Consider the following 23392-nt stretch of genomic DNA (forward strand, 5'->3'; position numbering starts at 1 on the left):
CCGGGTTACCACGCAGCTTATCTAAAATTTTTGTGGCATTTTTTTGTGGCATTTTTCTTTTTGATGGAGCAAAAAGACACGACACAAATGTGAAAAAAGACAATGGCCGCTTCTGTTAGAGGGCAAAAGCACTCGCAGCCATGTTCCCAAAGTGACTTTCGGAGTCACATGGCGCAACCGCTGCCCTAATCGATTCAAGACAAGCATGCGCAAACGGCCTGCGGCAAGGCGGCGACCTGCCATTGCCGTCACAAGTTCTGTGCAGGATTGCAAACAAGTTTCCATCATGTCGCCGTGCTGGGGAGAAATAAACTTGTTTTCTTCCTTCTCGGGGGTCGGCCATTTTGGATTGGATTAGCCTTTATTAGCTCATTCACTGCCATTCCCGAATTTATTCAACAATTGAAAATATGACTTTCAGCGCCATTCCCAAATTTGTTCGGGTTTTGTTTTTTCATGCTTGGGTGGCAATCAAGCGCTGGCCAGATCTCTGGCAATGTTTTTTTTCCCTTCTACAAGGGGGAAGCATTTGTCTTTTTTCCATGTTAGCGCTTTGTTACAGCTTCAGCTGTTGTTAAAGCGCTATATGTATTGCGTTGTATTTTGTACATCTGCCCCCATTCCAAACTCAGATAACTCCAGACCCATATCATTTAGGAACTAACTGGTTATTTCTTTCTTTTTTGGTTATAGCCAGCTAGCTATCTATAACAATAATAATAATACATTTGATTTATAAGCACCTTTCAAAACTCTCAAGGTCACTTTACAGTCACAGGATGATTTTTTTTTCTGTGGGTGAGCAGCGGCGATCACTCCACCCGGAATAACTGGGGCGGTTTGTAGATAGAAAATTGAAATGACCTTCAGGTTGCGTTCCTTGCCGATTTTCCCCAAACACACACACAAACACACCTAGTGTTGGGGGAACCAGTGGTCAGATAAGAAAAGAGTGACAAGGAGGGAATGCGGGGCCCAAACTCAAAAGCCATTGTGTGAGCACAATATGCCACTTCCTCTCCATGCCAGACGCCTTATACACGCACACACGTGCGCATGCACACACAAAAAAGTGTAAGGCAATTCAATTAAAAATAAATAAATAAATATCATTGTATAGAGCGCACACACACAAAAAGTGTAAGATAACTTAACAATAAATAAGTAAAGAAAATTATATAGAACGCACACAAAAAAGTATAAACCAACTCAATTAAAAAAATAAATACAATTATAGAACACACACACAATATTTGCCAACTCAATTAAAAATAAATAAACACATAGATATAATTATATAGAGCACACACACATACAAAAAAAGTATAAGCCAACATAATTAAAAATAAGTAAATAATATTATATAGACCACACACATACACACACACAAAGTATAAGCCAACTCAATTAAAAAAATAAATTACTAAAAAAATATATAGAGCATGCACACAGTATAAGTCAACTCAATTAAAAATAAATAAATACATAAATACAATTGTATAGAGCACATACACAAAGGATGAGCCAAATCAATTTAAAATAAATAAATACAGTTATTAGAGTGCACACACACACAAAGTCTAAACCAACTCGATAAAAAAAAAATCCAATAAATAAATAAAATACACTTATATAGAGCACACACACAAAGTATAAGCCCAGTCAATTAAAATAAATAAATACATAAATACAATTATATAGAGCACATACACAAATTATTAGCCAACTCAATTAAAAAAAATCAATCAATATATAAATACAATTATATAAAGCACAGACACAAAGAATGAGCCAACTCAATTAAAAATAAATAAATTAATTAATAAATAAATACAATTGTATAGAGCACATACACAAAGGATGAGCCAAATCAATTTAAAATAAATAAATACAGTTATATAGAGTGCACACACACACACAAAGTCTAAACCAACTCGATAAAAAAAAATCCAATAAATAAATAAAATACACTTATATAGAGCATACACACAAAGTATAAGCCCAGTCAATTAAAATAAATAAATACGTAAATAAAATTATATAGAGCACATACACAAATTATTAGCCAACTCAATTAATAAAAATCAATCAATATATAAATACAATTATATAGAGCACAGACACAAAGAATGAGCCAACTCAATTAAAAATAAATAAATTAATTAATAAATAAATACAATTGTATAGAGCACATACACAAAGGATGAGCCAAATCAATTTAAAATAAATAAATACAGTTATTAGAGTGCACACACACACAAAGTCTAAACCAACTCAATAAAAAAAATAATTAATAAATAAAAACATAAATAAAATTATATAGAGCACATGCACAAATGATGAACCAACTCAATTAAAAATAAATAAATAAATACATTAATACATAAATAATTAAATACATTAATACATAAATACGTGCATAAATAAAACTATATAGAGCACACACACAAAGGATTAGCCAACTCAATTAAAAATACATACATACATACATACATACATACATACATACATACATGCAGGCACGCACACACACATACATACATACATACATACATACATACATACATACATACATACATACATACATACAAATAACACACACACACACACACACACACACACACACACACACACACACACACACACACACACACACACACACACACACACACACACACACACACACACACACACACACACACACACATACAAATTGATACGGGCAACCACACCCACAAATCAACACGTCTATATACAGTACATGGTACTCCTTTCCAGACACGGCCCAGGGCAAGTTAAAAAAAAAAAGGGGGGGGGGGGGCGAGAGAGAGAGAGAGAGAGAGAGAGAGAGAGAGAGAGAGAGAGACTCCAAAAGTGAGTATCACCCCAACATCCCCTCTCTCGTACACGCAAAGTTTGTCCGACTTCCAGCAACTTCTTGTTGACATTGTCTCTCTCGTATTATCCAAAGTTATCCTGAAGTTTGGGAGCGGTTTCCTTGGATTCAAGGTGGACTCGTCGCCTATTCCCAAAGACAGACTTGACTTCTTGCTGCCTTGCTCAAGGGCGTTTGGTTGGACCATCCCCGGCGTGCTGCTCGTTTGTTGGCCAAGGTGGAACTTTCTGAGCTTCAAGACCATAGGTGACATCACTCTCATCTGTCACATCAGCAGGTAGTGATTTGGCACCCACTTGCCACACACACACACACACGCACACACACACACACACACACACACACACACACACACACGTTTCTTCAAGATTTTGTGTTGCCATCAACAGAATATTATGCTTGAAAAAATACAAATACAGTATTAAAATGGTTCATATATGCGGCAAGGAAAAATAAGTTATGAAACAGGGCAAATTTGACTTGATTTAAGGCACAATTATTTATTTAAAGCCTCACTTAAACACATTTGACTCCATTTTAACTGATTGACTGTCAGCCGATGTGCAAAAATGTGTTCACTCCATTACCAGGGTTTTTTGTTATTGTCACTCGAATATAAAAAAAAACATCCTGGGGTGCAAGAAAGACAGGGAACGAGGCACAAAGAGAATTATGGCGGCGGGATGGAGAACAATGCTGAGTGCTACTGACCCCCCCCCCCCCCCACACACACACACACACAGGTCAAGGAAAAAGTCTATACAAGGAAGTAATATTGTTATTAAGTATCCCGGGAGTATTTCAGAAGGACATTAGCGCACACACACACACACACACACACACACATATGTACATGTATATTCATATACACACTAACATCTACACACACACGCATACACACACACACACACATATATATATATATATATATATATATATATATATATATATATATATATTATATAAAATATATATATATATATATATATATATATATATATATATATATATATATATATATATATATATATATATATATATATATATATATATATATGTGTGTGTGTCCAAACATCGTGGCTGGTCTCACCACTGTTTTATACACTTTTCCTTTCATCCTAGCGGAAACCCTTCTATCACACATCACACCTGACATTTTTCTCCAGCCGCTCCAGCCTGCCTGGACACGCTTCTTCACCTCTTTTCCACACTCTCCATTACTCTGGACAGTTGACCCCAAGTATTTAAAATCCTCCACCTTCTTTATCTCTTCTCCCTGTAGCATCACTCTTGCACTTGGATCCCTCTCATTCACACACATGTATTCCGTCTTGCTGCGACTGGTCTTCATTCCTCCCCTTTCCAGGGCATATCTCCACAGCTCTAGTTTCTCCGCCACCTGTTCACTACTAACCGTACTAAACGGAACTAATTATACATAAAACGACTAGAAATGTGCACGGGAAATGAAAATAGTGTCATAATAAGAAGTATTATCAATATAAATGATATATTATTATTATTATTATTATTATTATTATTATCAATGGGGTGACACTTTATACTACGGTACGCCTTATACACCGGAAAATACGGTAATACGTTCCTATTGGAGCAATCCACGAGACTTTCACTCATGAGTGAAAGTCTTGTGGATTGGGTTGCCCCACAAATAGCAAAAGACTGTGTGGGAGTGGATGTTTCCCTTCCCAAGAGACCATCAGGGGCGAGTGTGGGAACCAAAAGTGAAGCTAAGATGAGAAACAAACATGAAATGTATACAATTTTACCTCGGTTTACGAACCCCTTGGCTTACGAACTTTTGGGTTTACGAACGTTAAATGTATGAAAATTTTACCTTGGCATACAAACTATTTTTCGGGATACACACGCAGCGCCACATTAAGTGATGTGTAGTTGGCGAACGAGCCCAATCTCCTCACAACAAAATGGCATGACTGTTTTTGTCCTCGATTCCCCGCCCCCAGTCTTCGATTAAAGCCACGTGATTGGTCAAGAACGCAGCAGTAAGGGGCGGGGGGTTACAGACAGAGAGATATTGAGGCCGTTCTCCAAAAAAGAAAATGGAACCCACCTTTTTTGTCCTCTATTCCTCTATTGTTCAAGAACGCGGCAGTGAGGGGCTGGAGTTAAATATTAAAGAGACAGGCAGACGACAGAGAGAGACGTCTGTGTAAGCTCTCAGTCGTACAGGAGTGGTTCATCGATGAGAAGGACCTGCCTGGCAGTCCAAACATCATGGCTGGTCTCACCACTGTTTTATACACTTTTCCTTTCATCCTAGCTGAAACCCTCCTATCGCACATCACACCTGACATTTTTCTCCAGCCGATCTGGACACGCTTCTTCACCTCTTTTCCACACTCTCCATTACTCTGGACAGTTGACCCCAAGTACTTAAAATCCTCCACCTTCTTTATCTCTTCTCCCTGTAGCATTACTCTTGCACTTGAATCCCTCAAATACACACACATATATTCCGTCTTGCTGCGACTGATCTTCATTCCTCTTCTTTCCAGGGCATCTCTAGTTTCTCCGCCACCTGTTCCCCGTTCTCGCTAGAGATCACAATGTCATCTGCAAACATCATGGTCCAAGGAGATTCTTGTCTAACATCGTCTGTCAGCCTGTCCATCACCATAGCAAACAAGAAGGGGCTCAGAGCTGACCCCTGGCGGAGTCCCACCTCCACCTTGAATTCTTCAGTCATACCGACAGCACACCTCACAACTGTCTTACAGTCATGATACATGTCTTGCACCGCTCTGACATACTTTTCTGTCACTCCAGACTTCCTCATGCAATACCACAGCTCTTCTCTTGCACCCTGTCGTACGCTTTCTCCAGATCTACAAAGACAATGCAATTCCTTCTGACCTTCTCTGTACTTCTCTATCAGCATTCTTAAAGCAAACACTGCATCTGTCGTACTCTGTTTTGGCATGAAGCCATACTGCTGCTCACAAATGTTCACTTCTGCTCTTAGTCTAGCTTCAACTACTCTTTCCAAGAGTTTCATTGTATGGCTCATCAACTTTATTCCTCTGTAATTCGTACAACTCTGCACATCTCCTTTGTTCTTAAAAATGGGCACGAGTACACTTTGCCTCCATTCTTCAGGCATCTGTTCACCATCTAAGATCTTGTTGGATAACCCAGTCAGGAACACCACCGCCACCTCTCCAAGACACTTCCATACCTCGATTGGTTAATCATCAGGCCCGAGTGCCCTTCCTCCCTTCATCCTCTTCAGCGCCCTCCTCACTTCATCCTTGCTAATGTTTGCTACGTCTTAGTCCACAACAGTCACGTCTTCTACTCTTTGTTCCTTCTCATTTTCCTCATTCATCAATTCTTCGAAGTACTCTTTCCATCTTGCCATGTAGCCACAAGGGGGCACAAGCCATTGTCTTATTGTGCCGGTCCCAAGCCCGGATAAATACAGAGGGTTGTGTCAGGAAGGGCATCCGCCGTAATAATTTTTGCCAAAACAAATCAAGTGTTTAATGCTGATGAAACCAGTCACTCCATTCATCAAGCCAGCAACGACCATTACAAGGGTAAATAAAACGACTTTATCATACAGCACAGTTTATTTCTTTAATTGTAATACCACAGCACATTTATTATACATAAAATAAGGTATATTTTGTGTAGTTTTAAGGCTTAGAAAATTAGAAAGTAGAACATTATGTTTTATTGGTATCTGAGAACTGATTATTCTCATTTTAATGGTTTCCTATGGGAAATTAATTTTTGGGATACATATTTTTCGCCTTACACACTCTATCTGGGAACCAATTTTCGTAAGTGGGAAACAAAAGTTCGTAAGCCAAAGTATCACTGTATTTTGAGAAACAGTCAAATTAAGGTTTTAATGATTGTTACTATTCCAGGAAGGCATTTTGGAGTTGTCAAAATACATCACAGATTCATCACAGACAACTTCAACACACTTTACACTCTACAGCAGTGGTCTTAAACTTGCGCCCCGCGGGCCAACTGCGGCCCCCGAAATAATATTTTGCGGCCCGCCTTGACATAAAAGATTAATGTTAGTGCGGCCCGCATGATTGATATGAATGAAACATGTGTGTGGAGCTGAACAAACCACCATTTTGGAGCTCCAGAGGGAATTTAATCACAGATTTGCAGACTTCTAGACGCACAAAACCACATTTCAAATTTTTGCCGACTCATTCTCTTTTGATGTGCAAGATGCCCCTCCTGTGTTCCAAATGGAGCTCTGTGACCTACAGTGCCACTCCGCACTCAAAGCCAAGTTCAGGGATGTGAGTGGAGAAGCAGACAAGCTTGGGCAATGTTTGAGAGAGTTAACCTCCAGCTTCCCTGAACTTTCCCGAATGTTCAAGCGGACCATGTGTCCAGAATGAGCATCTTCAAGCCCTACTTAGATTCTCCACTGCCTCCTCCCTCAAGCAAATGTGGCTCGGCTAGCATCAAAAAGTAGGCAAGAGAAGCCATGTTTAGGACAGTTCATGTTCAATATTTTATTTATGTTCAGAAAGTTAAAGGTTAAAGAGCTGTGAATACAGACATTTGAAACTTTATTAAAATAATTAGTTTCCTGTGTTTTTTCAGTCGTCTGTAGCTGCCTTATGATCATTATAATTATTTTATTTATTACTGGTTAATTTATTTTTGTATTCATTTTTCCATTTATTCATTTAATTCATTTTTTTGTGTGTTAAAAATAAAGATTTTGAGAACATTAGAATGTTTTATCTGTGCTTTCCTTGTGAAAATCCTGTTGCGGCCCAGCTTCACCCAGACTCTGCCTCCAGCGGCCCCCGGGTGAATTGAGTTTGAGCGGGGTAGCTAGTGACCGAGGCAGCTAGCGAGCAGGGTAGCTAGCGAGTGGGATAGCTAGCGATCGGGGTAGCTAGCGAGCGAGGTAGCTAGCGAGCTAGGTATCTAGTGAGCTGGCTAGCGAGCGAGCTAGGTATCTAGCTAGGGAGCGAGGTAGCTCGGGAGTGAGGTAGCTAGTGGGCAAGGTAGCTAGCTATCGTGGTAGCTGGCGAGCGAGGCAGCTAGTGACCGAGGCAGCTAGCGAGCAGGGTAGCTAGCGAGTGGGATAGCTAGCGATCGGGGTAGCTAGCGAGCGAGGTAGCTAGCGAGCTAGGTATCTAGTGAGCTGGCTAGCGAGCGAGCTAAGTATCTAGCGTGGCAGCTAGGGAGCGAGGTAGATCGGGAGTGAGGTAGCTAGTGGGCAAGGTAGCTAGCTATCGTGGTAGCTGGCGAGCGAGGCAGCTAGTGACCGAGGCAGCTAGCGAGCAGGGTAGCTAGCGAGTGGGATAGCTAGCGATCGGGGTAGCTAGCGAGCGATGTAGCTAGCGAGCTAGGTATCTAGTGAGCTGGCTAGCGAGCGAGCTAGGTATCTAGCAAGGCAGCTAGGGAGCGAGGTAGCTCGGGAGTGAGGTAGCTAGTGGGCAAGGTAGCTAGCTATCGTGGTAGCTGGCGAGCGAGGCAGCTAGTGACCGAGGCAGCTAGCGAGCAGGGTAGCTAGCGAGTGGGATAGCTAGCGATCGGGGTAGCTAGCGAGCGAGGTAGCTAGCGAGCTAGGTATCTAGTGAGCTGGCTAGCGAGCGAGCTAAGTATCTAGCGTGGCAGCTAGGGAGCGAGGTAGCTCGGGAGTGAGGTAGCTAGTGGGCAAGGTAGCTAGCTATCGTGGTAGCTGGCGAGCGAGGCAGCTAGTGACCGAGGCAGCTAGCGAGCAGGGTAGCTAGCGAGTGGGATAGCTAGCGATCGGGGTAGCTAGCGAGCGAGGTAGCTAGCGAGCTAGGTATCTAGTTAGCTGGCTAGCGAGCGAGCTAAGTATCTAGCGTGGCAGCTAGGGAGCGAGGTAGCTCGGGAGTGAGGTAGCTAGTGGGCAAGGTAGCTAGCTATCGTGGTAGCTGGCGAGCGAGGCAGCTAGTGACCGAGGCAGCTAGCGAGCAGGGTAGCTAGCGAGTGGGATAGCTAGCGATCGGGGTAGCTAGCGAGCGAGGTAGCTAGCGAGCTAGGTATCTAGTTAGCTGGCTAGCGAGCGAGCTAAGTATCTAGCGTGGCAGCTAGGGAGCGAGGTAGCTCGGGAGTGAGGTAGCTAGTGGGCAAGGTAGCTAGCTATCGTGGTAGCTGGCGAGCGAGGCAGCTAGTGAGTGAGGTAGCTAGCGAGGCAGCTAGCAAGTGAGGTATCTAGCGAGCGAGGTAGCTAGCGAGCGAGGCAGCTAGCGAGCGAGGTCACTAGCGAGGCAGCTAGCGAGCGAGGCAGCTAGCGAGCGAGCTACCTAGCTCGATAGATGAACTTGTCACTTGACATGCTTGATTTGCTTTTGCGGGCCGAATAAAATGAGGTGGTGTGTCAGATTTGGCCCCCAGGCCTTGACTTGGACACTTGTGTTGTATACAAACTACAGCTGTAATCCCTTTTGCATCGCGGCAGCGTGTCCCCTTGAAGTTTTTCGTTTTATTCTTCTCATCAAATTAGTACTGACCCTGTCCCAGGGTCACACGCCGCATTGTGAACCACTTCTCCTCATGTTCATTATCTGATAAATCGTGCTTTTAAATACACCCTGGCCACATTTGCAGGTGAAGGTTACATATAGATTTTTGTATCTTTTGTCCTCCAAGGCAAAAGCGTGACTTTGCCTGAGCGCAGGCCGGCATCCCAACCAGCGGCAAGGAAATCAATGGCAGACTGGAGTCTGCTGGGAAACTTCCTGGAGGAAGTACAGGAACACTCCACCTCCATTGGCAAGGTACACACCCGCACATTCACATTCCAAGTATATTTCTCCACCACTGGGAAGGACTACAGTGATACCTCAGCTTACGAACTTAATTGGTTCCCATAAAGTGTGTGTAAGGCGAAAAATTTGTCTGCCATAAGAAACCATTAAAAATGAGAATAATCCCATAAAACATAATTTTCTACTAAATAAGCCTTAAAACTACACCAAATATACCTTATTGTATGTATAATTAATGTTGTATTGTAAAGAAATAAACGGTACTATTTAATAAAGTTGTTTTATTGAACTTTGTGATGGTCGTTGATGGCTTGATGGAATGGAGTGGCCGGTTTCATCAGCATTAAACACTTGATGAGGAACGTAGCCTTCTTCTTTCACCATCTTTGGGAATGATCCCTTGTAGGTGCTTTCTCTCTGATAATTTTACCTTGTTCCTCATCAATTGTGTTCTGCTTAGCTGGGGTGATTGTCACGTTTTGCCAGGTGGTGATGGCGGGTGCGGATCCCAAGAAGCAGGCAGGAGGGAGCAGGAGGTTGTTTGACAAATTGTATTAAAATAAAGGTCAGCGGGAACAAAATGTAAAACATCAAAATGATCTGAACAGAAAAAAGTATCAAAAGAAAACCAAGCGTAAAGGTTAAACAAACACATGCACAGCATACACAATGCATGCAACAAACAGCAGCAAACAATGAACCGACACCGGATGGTCGTGCCGGGTGTCCTTTTAAGTGTCAGTGATTAAAACGACCAGCACCTGTGCACGTGCGGGCGGGGCCGACAGCGCCCCCCGTTGGTCGCCAACCAGATCATGACATTGATAGCTTTTTGCAGCAAGTGTACAGATGCCTTGTGCGGGTTATTTGTGGAGCCTGATGGATAGGAATTTTACCCTTGCAGTCTACACTCTGCCTTTGAACTATCAAAGTTGAAACAAGTCCAAATTTCAGTGTTTTCTATCCATTTTGTCACTCTATCTATGTAATTTGCCTGTCTCTTTAATGTTTAAACCACCTCCCAGCACTGCTGCGTTCTTGACCAATCACGTGGCTTTAACGGAAGACTAGGGGCGGGGAGTAGAGGACAAAAACAGTCGGCTGCCATTTTCTTGTTAGGAGAACGGGCTCGTTCGCGAACGACACATCACTCATTGTGGCGCTCCGTGTGTATCCCGAAAAATAGTTTGTATGCCAAGGTAAAATGTTCATAAATTTAACATTCGTAAACCGAAAAGTTCGTAAGCCAAGGGGTTCGTAAACCAAGGTATCACTGTACAGGCAACATCTGACTTACAACCAGCTCGACTTACGACCACCCGTACTTACAGCCACGACCTCCAGACCCTATTTTTAAAATTTTAATTCTACGCCTGGCACCACAACGCGCGAGCGGGCCAGCTAGGTGTACGACAAATTTGGCCAGCCATAAAGTCGTTGTATTGACCTTTGTGATGGGCGTTGATGTAGTTGCCTCTTGATGATATCCGAGTGAAGTTGCTGTGCTTTATGGCCGATAATACCCTCACTCACACTGGCCCCTGGTAGCTGCTTTTCGTTAATCCAAATCAACGGAAGTTTTTTTACCTTTTCTATTGGCTTAGACCGTTGCTTAGACAACACAGAAACACCCTTAGCCACACGTAGCAATGGTCGACTTAGCGTAATGGTACTGGGACGCTAAGTGATATAAACACACACCTCGTTAGTACTTTTCAATGATCTCCTTCTCTATCTCGATCGTCATTTTCTTTTGTGTCCTCTTCGGCTTAACACTAGCCTGTGATGGGGTCTTTTTCGGTCCCAAAAAAGCAACAGTATCCACTTGATAACAAACCACATCTGCACTGAGTGCACTCGAAGAAAATGGGTGTGGAAAACTAGTCTACCAGTCACCGTGGCGCTGTTCGACCGTCTGGTTTAGTGTTCTTCCGCCAAAAACTAGTCCGCCAGCCATTGTGTGTTTCTCGAAAAATATGCCAAGATTATATTCTCACGAATTTAATGTTCGTAAGGCGAACAGTTCGTAAGATAAAGCGTTCGTAAGATGAGATATCACTGTATTTGTAAAACAAGTTTCTTGGCACGTAGGTGTGGCTGACCATCCTGTTCATCTTCCGCATCCTGGTCCTCGGGACGGCGGCCGAGTCGTCTTGGGGCGACGAACAGGAGGACTTCAACTGCGATACGGAGCAGCCCGGGTGTGAGAACGTTTGCTACGACAAAGCCTTCCCCATTGCCCACATACGATATTGGGTAGGCCAGCGGGCGCTTTGCCTTGGTCACACACGCATTGCGTCCACGTGACGCCTGGATGGATGCAAGGATGGACGATCAGAAATGGATGGTTGGACCAGAAAATAGATGAAGGGATCAGAAAATGGATGGATGAATGGAGGCATCAGAAAATCTATGGATCACAAAATGGATGGATCTGAAAATGTATGGATGAATGGAGAAATCAGAAAATTGATGGATGGATCAGAAAATAAATGGATGGAAGGGGGGAGGGAGGGATGGATGGATGGATGGATGGATAGAGGGAGGGAGGGATCAGAAAATAGATCAATCAGAAAATGGATGGATGATCAGAAGATGGATGGATGGATCAGAAAATGGATGGACGGATCTGAAAATGTATGGATGGATGAATGGAGGAATCAGAAAATTGATGGATGGATCAGAAAATGAATTGCTGAGTGGATAAATGGATGGAGGATGGATGGATGGATGGATCACAAAATGGATGGATGGATGGAGGGATGGATAGAGAGATCAGAAAATGGATGAATGAGAAAATGGATGGATGGCTGGATGGATGGATGGATCACAAAATGGATGGATGGTTGAATGGATCACAAAATGGATGGATGGATGGATCTGAAAATGGATTGATGGATCTGAAAATGGATGGATGAATGGGTGGATGGATGGATGGATGGATGGATGGATGGATGGATGGATCACAAAATGGATGGATGGATCTGAAAATGGATTGATGGATCTGAAAATGGATGGATGAATGGAGGCATCAGAAAATCTATGGATCACAAAATGGATGGATCTGAAAATGTATGGATGAATGGAGAAATCAGAAAATTGATGGATGGATCAGAAAATAAATGGATGGATGGATCACAAAATGGAAGGATCACAAAATGGATGGATGGATGGATGGATAGAGGGATCATAAAATGGATGGATGGGTGGATGGATGGATCACAAAATGGATGGATGGATCGATGAATGATCACAAAATGGATGGATGGGTCTGAAAATGGATGAATGGGTGGATCTGAAAATGGATGGATGGATGGATGGATCACAAAATGGATGGATGGATAGAGAGATCAGAAAATGGATGGATGAATGGGTGGATGGATGGATGGATGGATGGATGGATGGATCTGAAAATGGATTGATGGATCTGAAAATGGATGGATGAATGGAGGCATCAGAAAATCTATGGATCACAAAATGGATGGATCTGAAAATGTATGGATGAATGGAGAAATCAGAAAATTGATGGATGGATCAGAAAATAAATGGATGGATGGATCACAAAATGGAAGGATGGATGGATGGATGGATAGAGGGATCAGAAAATGGATGGATGGATCGATGAATGATCACAAAATGGATGGATGGAAGGATCTGAAAATGGATGGATGAATGGAGGATCAGAAAATGGATGGGTGGATCAGAAAATGAATGGATGGATTACAAAATGAATGGATGAATCACAAAATGGATGGATGGATCTGAAAATGGATGGATGAATGGAGGGATCAGACAATGGATGGATGGGTGGATGGATGGACGGATAGATTGATGGATGGATGGAGGGATCAGAAAATGGATGGTTCAGAAAATGGATGGGTGGATGAATGGATTGATGAATGGAGGGATCAGAAAATGGATGGATGAATGGAGGGATCAGAAAATGGATGGATGGGTCAGAAAATGGATGGATCACAAAATGAATGGATGCATCACAAAATGGATGGATGCATCTAAAAATGGATGGATGAATGGATGGATCTAAAAATGGGTGGATGAATGGAAAGATGAGAAAATGGATGCATCACAAAATGGATGGATCTGAAAATGGATGAATGAATGGAGGGATCAGATGGATGGGTGGATGGATGGATGGATCAGAAAATGGATGGGTGGACGGATGGATGGACGGACGGTTGGGTGGATGGATGGATCCGAAAATGGATAGATGGATGGACATTATGAACATTCCGTTGATTTTTTTCTATTGCATATTTATTTTGTCGAAAGATCTTACTTGAAAGCTAACCGCTAAAAGTGGTTAGCTTTTTTAATGTTAAAATTTCAGACTCAAAGCCGTTGAGGAACGTCCGCTATTTTACATCTCGCGTTGGATTCCATGTCCAGGTGCTGCAGATCGTCTTCGTTTCCACGCCCAGTTTAGTGTACATGGGCCACGCCATGCACACCGTGCGGCGGGAGGAGAAGCGCCGCAACCAAGAGGAGGACGAAGATGACCCGGGAGGGGGCCGCCACGACGACGACGACGAACAAGTCGGCAAGGATGGCAAGGAATCGGTGAAGGCCAAGAAAGCGGGGCCGTCGGCGGGTAGGGTGCGCCTGAAGGGGGCGCTGCTGCAGACCTACGTGCTCAGCATCCTCATCAGGAGCATCATGGAGGTAAACGTGGACACGATTTCGGCAAGTAATTGTACACAAAAATGGCGGTCTGTCAAACTAAACATGAAACAAAAACGAGCTCTTTATCCAACGAAACCCAAAGAAAACACAAGTCTGCTAGCTTGAGGCTAACACAGAATGGGAAATTCTGGATGTGGAGCGCCATTCCTGAATTTGTTTGTTTTTTCATGCTTGGGTGCTGATGAAGCGCTGGTCGTAGCCTCTGGCAATGTTTTTTTTCTTCCACAAGGGGAAGCATTTCCCTTTTTTTCCATGTTAGCGCTTTGTTCCAGCTTCAACTGTTGTTCAAGCGCTATATAAATCAATATGGGTGTATTGCATAGTATTTTGGACAGCCGCCCGCATTTCAAGCTCAGATAACTCCAGACCCATATAACAGGAATTAACTCTGACGGATTTAGAGTATTAACTCACTCACTGCCATTCCAGAATTTATTCGGGACTTGAAAATATGATGTGGAGCGCCATTCCTGAATTTGTTCGGGTTTTGTTTTTTTCATGCTTGGGTGCTGATGAAGCGCTGGTCGTAGCCTCTGGCAATGTTTTTCCCTTCCACGATGGGGCAGCATTTGCCTTTTGTGCATCTTAGAGCTTTGTTACAGCTTCAGCTGTTGTTAAAGCACTACATCAATCAATATGGGTGTAATGTACAGGTAACATCCAATTTACGACCGAGTTCCGTTCCGACCAAACGGTCGTAAGTCAAAATGGTCGTAAGTTCAAATCCATTCAAAATGTTGAATAGAGACTCGGAGGCTAAATTACTGGCCAACTCTGGTGCCATCACACGGTCGATTGCTGTTCGAGAGTTAGATGCTGGCTGGCTGGCCAAAATTGTCGTACTTAACTTAGGAATTACATATTCGTCATATTAAATATTAATATGACGGAGAGCGCCATTCCCCAATTTTTTTTGTTTTATTCCATGCTTGGTTGCCGATAAAGCGCTGGCCCTGGCCTCTGGTAAAAAAAAAAATCTTTTCCACAAGGGGCCACAAGCATTTCCCTTTTTTCCCACTTTGTTTTTAGTTTTAGCTGTTAGCTGTTGTTAAAGCGCTATATAAACCACAATGTGTTGTATTTTGCACCCTCATTTCAAGTTCATATAACTCCAGACCCATATCATTTAGGAATTAACTCGTTTTTGTCTGATGAAAGAAGAGAGTCTAAGGTTTCTAACGCTGTATTGAATGTTGATGTCGTCCCAAAACTCAATATTCTGTGGGTCCTGGAATTGGAGTGACAATGACAATAACCCTGGCATGCAGTGGACACATTTTTTGCACATCGTCTGGCAGTGAATGAGTTAAACAAGAAACATAAATAGTATCTGACTACAGTTGATGTGTTGTTCCACTCAGGTGGTGTTTCTCTGCCTCCAGTACTTCCTGTATGGAATATTCCTGAACCCTCTCTATGTGTGCAAGGTAAAAAAATTAAAAATATGATTCCCCCCCCTCCCCCAAATAAATTCCACTCTTTATGCGTGTTTAGGCATGGCCGTGTCCACATCTGGTCAACTGTTATGTGTCGCGGCCCACGGAGAAGAACGTCTTCATCGTGTTCATGTTGGCCGTATCGGGCGTGTCCTTGGTGCTCAGCGTGCTGGAGCTCCACCACCTGGCCTGGAGGCACTGTTGCAGGTAAAATGTCAATAATAATAATAATAATAATAATAATAATAATAATAATAATAATAAAACAATAGTAATAACAATAGCAACAACAATAGTAATAATAATAGTACTAATAATTGTAAAAATAATAGTCATAATAATAGTCATAATAATAATAATAATAATAATAATAATAATAATAATAATAATAATAATAATAATAATAATAATAATAATAATAATACATTTTATTTCTAAACGCCTTTAAAACTCTCAAGGTCACTTCACAGTCTTGTGTGAGTGAGCAGCGGCAGCCACACGTGCCAGCGTTCACTCAACCCCGAAGTAACTCAAATAGATAGAAAGCTAGCTAGATAGCTAATGTATAGCAAATAAATAGCGAATAGATAGCCAGATAGCCGACAGCTAACAGCTAGCCAGATAGCTAATTGATAGCCAATAAATAGCTAATAGATAGCCAGCGAACAGCCAGTCAGCTAGACAGCTAATAGCTAGCCAGCTAGCTAATTGATAGCTAATAAAAGCTGGCTATCTATTAGCTATCTATTAGCTGGCTAGCTGTGTGGCTATTTAGCTGGCTGGTTGGATTGATAGCTGGCTATCTATTAGCTATCTATTAGCTAGCGAGCTGTGTGGCTATTTAGCTGGCTGGCTGGATAGATAGCCGACTTTCTATTAGCTGGCTAGCTATATGGCTATTTAGCTGGCTGGCTGGATTGATAGCTGGCTATCTATTAGTTGTCTATTAGCTGGTGTGCTATGTGGCTGTTTAGCTGGCTTGCTGGATAGACAGCTGGCTATCTATTAGCTAGTTAGCTAGCTTTCTATCTATTTGAGTTACTTGCGGGTTAAGTGAACGCTGGCGCATGTGACTGCCGCTACTCACCCACAGAAAAACTCATCCTGTGATGTAAGGTGACCTTGAGAGTTTTGAAAGGCGCTTATAAATGAAATGTATTATTATTATTATTATAAATAGCTAACAGCCAGCCAGCTAGACAGCTAATAGCAGCTAGGTAGATAGCTAATGGATAGCCAATAAATAATTAATAGATTGCTAGATAGCCAGCGAACAGCCAGTCAGCTAGACAGCTAATAGCTAGCCAGCTAGCTAATTGATAGCTAATAAAAGCTGGCTATCTATTAGCTATCTATTAGCTGGCTAGCTGTGTGGCTATTTAGCTGGCTGGTTGGATTGATAGCTGGCTATCTATTAGCTATCTATTAGCTAGCGAGCTGTGTGGCTATTTAGCTGGCTGGCTGGATAGATAGCCGACTTTCTATTAGCTGGCTAGCTATATGGCTATTTAGCTGGCTGGCTGGATTGATAGCTGGCTATCTATTAGTTGTCTATTAGCTGGTGTGCTATGTGGCTGTTTAGCTGGCTTGCTGGATAGACAGCTGGCTATCTATTAGCTAGTTAGCTAGCTTTTTATCTATTTGAGTTACTTGCGGGTTAAGTGAACGCTGGCGCATGTGGCTGCCTCTACTCACCCACAGAAAAACTCATCCTGTGATGTAAGGTGACCTTGAGAGTTTTGAAAGGCGCTTATAAATGAAATGTATTATTATTATTATTATAAATAGCTAACAGCCAGCCAGCTAGACAGCTAATAGCAGCTAGGTAGATAGCTAATGGATAGCCAATAAATAATTAATAGATTGCTAGATAGCCAGCGAACAGCCAGTCAGCTAGACAGCTAATAGCTAGCCAGCTAGCTAATTGATAGCTAATAAAAGCTGGCTATCTATTAGCTATCTATTAGCTGGCTAGCTGTGTGGCTATTTAGCTGGCTGGTTGGATTGATAGCTGGCTATCTATTAGCTATCTATTAGCTAGCGAGCTGTGTGGCTATTTAGCTGGCTGGCTGGATAGATAGCCGACTTTCTATTAGCTGGCTAGCTATATGGCTATTTAGCTGGCTGGCTGGATTGATAGCTGGCTATCTATTAGTTGTCTATTAGCTGGTGTGCTATGTGGCTGTTTAGCTGGCTTGCTGGATAGATAGCTGGCTATCTATTAGCTAGTTAGCTAGCTTTCTATCTATTGGATTGGATTGGATATGCCTTTATGGCTTATTTGAGTTATTTGCGGGTTAAGTGAACGCTGGCGCATGTGGCTGCCGCGACTCACCCACAGAAAAACTCATCCTGTAATGTAAGGTGACCTTGAGAGTTTTGAAAGGCGCTTATAAATGAAATGTATTATTATTATTATTATTATAAATAGCTAACAGCCAGCCAGCTAGACAGCTAATAGCAGCTAGGTAGATAGCTAATGGATAGCCAATAAATAATTAATAGATTGCTAGATAGCCAGCGAACAGCCAGTCAGCTAGACAGCTAATAGCTAGCCAGCTAGCTAATTGATAGCTAATAAAAGCTGGCTATCTATTAGCTATCTATTAGCTGGCTAGCTGTGTGGCTATTTAGCTGGCTGGTTGGATTGATAGCTGGCTATCTATTAGCTATCTATTAGCTAGCGAGCTGTGTGGCTATTTAGCTGGCTGGCTGGATAGATAGCCGACTTTCTATTAGCTGGCTAGCTATATGGCTATTTAGCTGGCTTGCTGGATTGATAGCTGGCTATCTATTAGTTGTCTATTAGCTGGTGTGCTATGTAGCTGTTTAGCTGGCTTGCTGGATAGATAGCTGGCTATCTATTAGCTAGTTAGCTAGCTTTCTATCTATTTCAGTTACTTGCGGGTTAAGTGAACGCTGGCGCATGTGGCTGCCGCTACTCACCCACAGAAAAACTCATCCTGTGATGTAAGGTGACCTTGAGAGTTTTGAAAGGCGCTTATAAATGAAATGTATTATTATTATTATTATAAATAGCTAACAGCCAGCCAGCTAGACAGCTAATAGCAGCTAGGTAGATAGCTAATGGATAGCCAATAAATAATTAATAGATTGCTAGATAGCCAGCGAACAGCCAGTCAGCTAGACAGCTAATAGCTAGCCAGCTAGCTAATTGATAGCTAATAAAAGCTGGCTATCTATTAGCTATCTATTAGCTGGCTAGCTGTGTGGCTATTTGTCTGGCTGGTTGGATTGATAGCTGGCTATCTATTAGCTATCTATTAGCTAGCGAGCTGTGTGGCTATTTAGCTGGCTGGCTGGATAGATAGCCGACTTTCTATTAGCTGGCTAGCTATATGGCTATTTAGCTGGCTGGCTGGATTGATAGCTTGCTATCTATTAGTTGTCTATTAGCTGGTGTGCTATGTGGCTGTTTAGCTGGCTTGTTGGATAGACAGCTGGCTATCTATTAGCTAGTTAGCTAGCTTTCTATCTATTTGAGTTACTTGCGGGTTAAGTGAACGCTGGCGCATGTGGCTGCCGCTACTCACCCACAGAAAAACTCATCCTGTGATGTAAGGTGACCTTGAGAGTTTTGAAAGGCGCTTATAAATGAAATGTATTATTATTATTATTATAAATAGCTAACAGCCAGCCAGCTAGACAGCTAATAGCAGCTAGGTAGCTAGCTAATGGATAGCCAATAAATAATTAATAGATTGCTAGATAGCCAGCGAACAGCCAGTCAGCTAGACAGCTAATAGCTAGCCAGCTAGCTAATTGATAGCTAATAAAAGCTGGCTATCTATTAGCTATCTATTAGCTGGCTAGCTGTGTGGCTATTTAGCTGGCTGGTTGGATTGATAGCTGGCTATCTATTAGCTATCTATTAGCTAGCGAGCTGTGTGGCTATTTAGCTGGCTGGCTGGATAGATAGCCGACTTTCTATTAGCTGGCTAGCTATATGGCTATTTAGCTGGCTTGCTGGATAGATAGCTGGCTATCTATTAGCTAGTTAGCTAGCTTTCTATCTATTTGAGTTGCTTGCGGGTTAAGTGAACGCTGGCGCATGTGGCTGCCGCTACTCACCCACAGAAAAACTCATCCTGTGATGTAAGGTGACCTTGAGAGTTTTGAAAGGCGCTTATAAATGAAATGTATTATTATTATTATTATTATAAATAGCTAACAGCCAGCCAGCTAGACAGCTAATAGCAGCTAGGTAGCTAGCTAATGGATAGCCAATAAATAATTAATAGATTGCTAGATAGCCAGCGAACAGCCAGTCAGCTAGACAGCTAATAGCTAGCCAGCTAGCTAATTGATAGCTAATAAAAGCTGGCTATCTATTAGCTATCTATTAGCTGGCTAGCTGTGTGGCTATTTGTCTGGCTGGTTGGATTGATAGCTGGCTATCTATTAGCTATCTATTAGCTAGCGAGCTGTGTGGCTATTTAGCTGGCTGGCTGGATAGATAGCCGACTTTCTATTAGCTGGCTAGCTATATGGCTATTTAGCTGGCTGGCTGGATTGATAGCTGGCTATCTATTAGTTGTCTATTAGCTGGTGTGCTATGTGGCTGTTTAGCTGGCTTGCTGGATAGACAGCTGGCTATCTATTAGCTAGTTAGCTAGCTTTCTATCTATTGGATTGGATTGGATTGGATATGCCTTTATGGCTTATTTGAGTTATTTGCGGGTTAAGTGAACGCTGGCGCATGTGGCTGCCGCTACTCACCCACAGAAAAACTCATCCTGTGATGTAAGGTGACCTTGAGAGTTTTGAAAGGCGCTTATAAATGAAATGTATTATTATTATTATTATAAATAGCTAACAGCCAGCCAGCTAGACAGCTAATAGCAGCTAGGTAGCTAGCTAATGGATAGCCAATAAATAATTAATAGATTGCTAGATAGCCAGCGAACAGCCAGTCGGCTAGACAGCTAATAGCTAGCCAGCTTGCTAATGGATAGCTAATAAATAGCTAATAGATAGCCGGCTTGCTAATGGATAGCTAATAGATAGCCAGCTAACAGCCAGCCGGCTAGATAGCCAAAAAATGTTTATGTAGTGCTAAAATTCAATATTCTTTGGGTCCTGCAATTGGAGTGACAATGACAAAAACCCTGGCACTGGAGTGGACACATTTTTGCACATTGTCTGGTGGTGAAAGAGTTTAAAAATTGGGAAAAATCTGTGATGTAAATGTCTATTTTTTACAATCAAACTTGCTCTCTGCAGGCGCTTTTTTGCGTCCAGGAAACTGGCGTCCGCCAGCGAGACGACTCAATCCAAAGCGGTCCACATGTCTCCTCCCCCGCTTCTGCCCCCTTCGCCGCCGCCGCCGCCGTCCACCCCGCCTCCCGAATTCAGCCAATGCGTGATGGGCTCCTCGCACTTCCTGGCGCTGCCCTTCCCCAACCACCGGCTGGCCCACCAACAGAACTCGGTCAACATGGCGGCCGAGCAGCACAAAATGACGGCGGGCGGCGGCGACGATGGCGGCCTGCTACCGATAGGTTGCTACTCGGCCGGTTGGGGCGGGGCTGCCGACGTGACCGCCTGCTACGACGCCGCCGCCGGTTGCCTGCGGATCCAAAACGGAACTGCCGCCGAGCGTCTCCTGCTGTGCGCCGCTGACGCCGTCGTCGGCAAGGACAAACGGCGACACAGCAAAACTAGCGCTGCCAGCGGACGAACGCGAGCTGACGACCTCGCCATCTGACCACAAATGGTGGGAATCAGGCAAAAATGTCTAATTTGGGACTTTTAAAAGACAAACAAGAAGGACGGCCTGGAGGTCACAAACATACAGTGATACCTTGGTTTACGAACTTAATTGGTTCCCAGACAGAGTGTGTAAGGCGAAAAGTGTGTATCCCAAAAAGTAATTTCCCATAGGAAACCATTAAAATGAGAATAATCCGTTCCCAGGTCCCCATAAAACATAATTTTCTACTTTCTAATTTTCTAAGCCTTAAAACTACACAAAATCTACCTTATTTTATGTATAATAAATGTGCTGTGGTATGATAATTAAAGAAATAAACTGTACTATATAATAAAGTCGTTTTATTTACCTTTGTGAGGGTCGTTGATGGCTTGATGGAATGAAGTGGCCGGTTTCATCAGCATTAAACACTTCTTCTTTCACCATCTTGAGGAATGATCAATTGTATTCTGTTTAGCTGGGTTGATAGCTGTTTGCATCAAGTGTACAGATGGCTTGTACGGGTTATTTGTGGAGCCTGATTGATGGGAATTTTAACCTTGCAGTCTACACTCTGTCATAGAACTATCAAAGTTGAAACGAGTCCAAATTACACTGTTTTCTATCCATTTTGTCACTCTCTCTGTCGTCTTCCTGTCTCTTTAATGTTTAAACCACCTCCACTCGCCGCTGCGTTCTTGACCAATCACATGGCTTTAACTGATGGACTGGGGGCGGCAAATAGAGGACCAAAACAAGCCGGCTGCCATTTTATTGTTAGGAGAACGGGCTCGTTCGCGAACGACACATCACTCATTGTGGCAGCTCTGTGTGTATCCCAAAAAATAGGTGGTATGCCAAGGTAAAATTTTCATTAATTTAACGTTCGTAAACCGAAAAGTTCGTAAGCCAAGGGGTTCGTAAACAGAGGTATCACTGTAAAAGGTCACCGGGAAGGTCGTGTACTTGGTTCCATCACTTAACAACACCTACAGCACTTGATAAAGAATATTCACTGCCGCCCCAATTTGAAGCTCATATAACTCCAAATTCATATGACTTAGGAATTAACTCTGAGGGGATATGGTGTATAAACTCATTCACTGCCATTCCAGAATTTATTCGGGAATTGAAAATATGACGAACAGCGTCATTCCCGAACTTGTTCAGGGTTTTTTTTTTCATACTTGGGTGCCGATAAAACGCTAACCATGGCCTCTGGCAATGTTTTTTTCTTTTCAACGGGGCAGCATTTCCCTTTTTTCCATGTTAGCGCTTTGTTTTTAGCTTTGGCTGTTGTTAAAGCGCTATATAAACCAATATGGCATTTTATTTTGGATAGCTATCCTCATTTCAAGCTCATATAACTCCAGACCCATATCATTTATAGTTATCACACATTCATACTTACAACTATATTTTGCTGGATTTTTTGAAAAAAAAAAAAATGTTTTTATGATTTTTTTATGTTAAAAAAAACATTTTTATGTATGTTTATTCTCGTCATATTTTTGCAGTAATAAAATATGACTTTATGGCAATATTGTACCTTTCACGGAATATTAAGAGAAATAAATGGGGGAAAATACACTTATTCCAAGTCTACATATATGAAATTCAGTCAATCATTATTTTGATTAATTCTGATTTCTCAACTTGACATGAGACATTCCCAGTGAGCACAAAATGAGACAACTGGGCAGCTAAAACAAACTAAAAAACAACATTCGTCTTCTCCTTTAAAAAAAAAATATTTTTCCCATGGCATCTGACCAGGGAAGAATGAGAATTCCCAGCAGCGTACCAAAATATAAGTGGGTATATGAGGAATGTTTGGGAACCTCAATTTGCCCTTTTTAACTGTTCCCGGACG

The 23392-nt window shown here is 42.3% G+C and overlaps 1 protein-coding gene across 2 annotated transcripts; it reads left to right on the forward strand.

Moving 5' to 3' along the window:
• Positions 1–2889: 2889 nt before the first annotated feature.
• LOC148888929 (gap junction alpha-5 protein-like) lies at positions 2890–23113 on the forward strand. 2 transcript variants are annotated; one of them, XM_089012843.1, is made up of 7 exons: positions 2890–3173; positions 9551–9678; positions 11761–11925; positions 14077–14370; positions 15732–15797; positions 15865–16013; positions 21051–23113. In XM_089012843.1, the coding sequence occupies exons 2-7, from the start codon at positions 9610–9612 to the stop codon at positions 21532–21534; spliced, it is 1227 nt and encodes a 408-aa protein (XP_088868969.1). In that variant the 5' UTR covers positions 2890–3173; positions 9551–9609; the 3' UTR covers positions 21535–23113. The 2 variants fall into 2 exon arrangements, with proteins under 2 accessions (XP_088868969.1, XP_088868970.1); XM_089012844.1 differs by having other exon boundaries at positions 2891–3173; positions 14077–14349.
• The last annotated feature ends 279 nt before the right edge of the window (positions 23114–23392 follow it).

Source organism: Hippocampus bargibanti, linkage group LG13, assembly GCF_051943395.1.
Source record: "Hippocampus bargibanti isolate YZ-2025 linkage group LG13, ASM5194339v1, whole genome shotgun sequence".
NCBI classification, from domain to species: Eukaryota; Metazoa; Chordata; class Actinopteri; order Syngnathiformes; family Syngnathidae; genus Hippocampus; species Hippocampus bargibanti.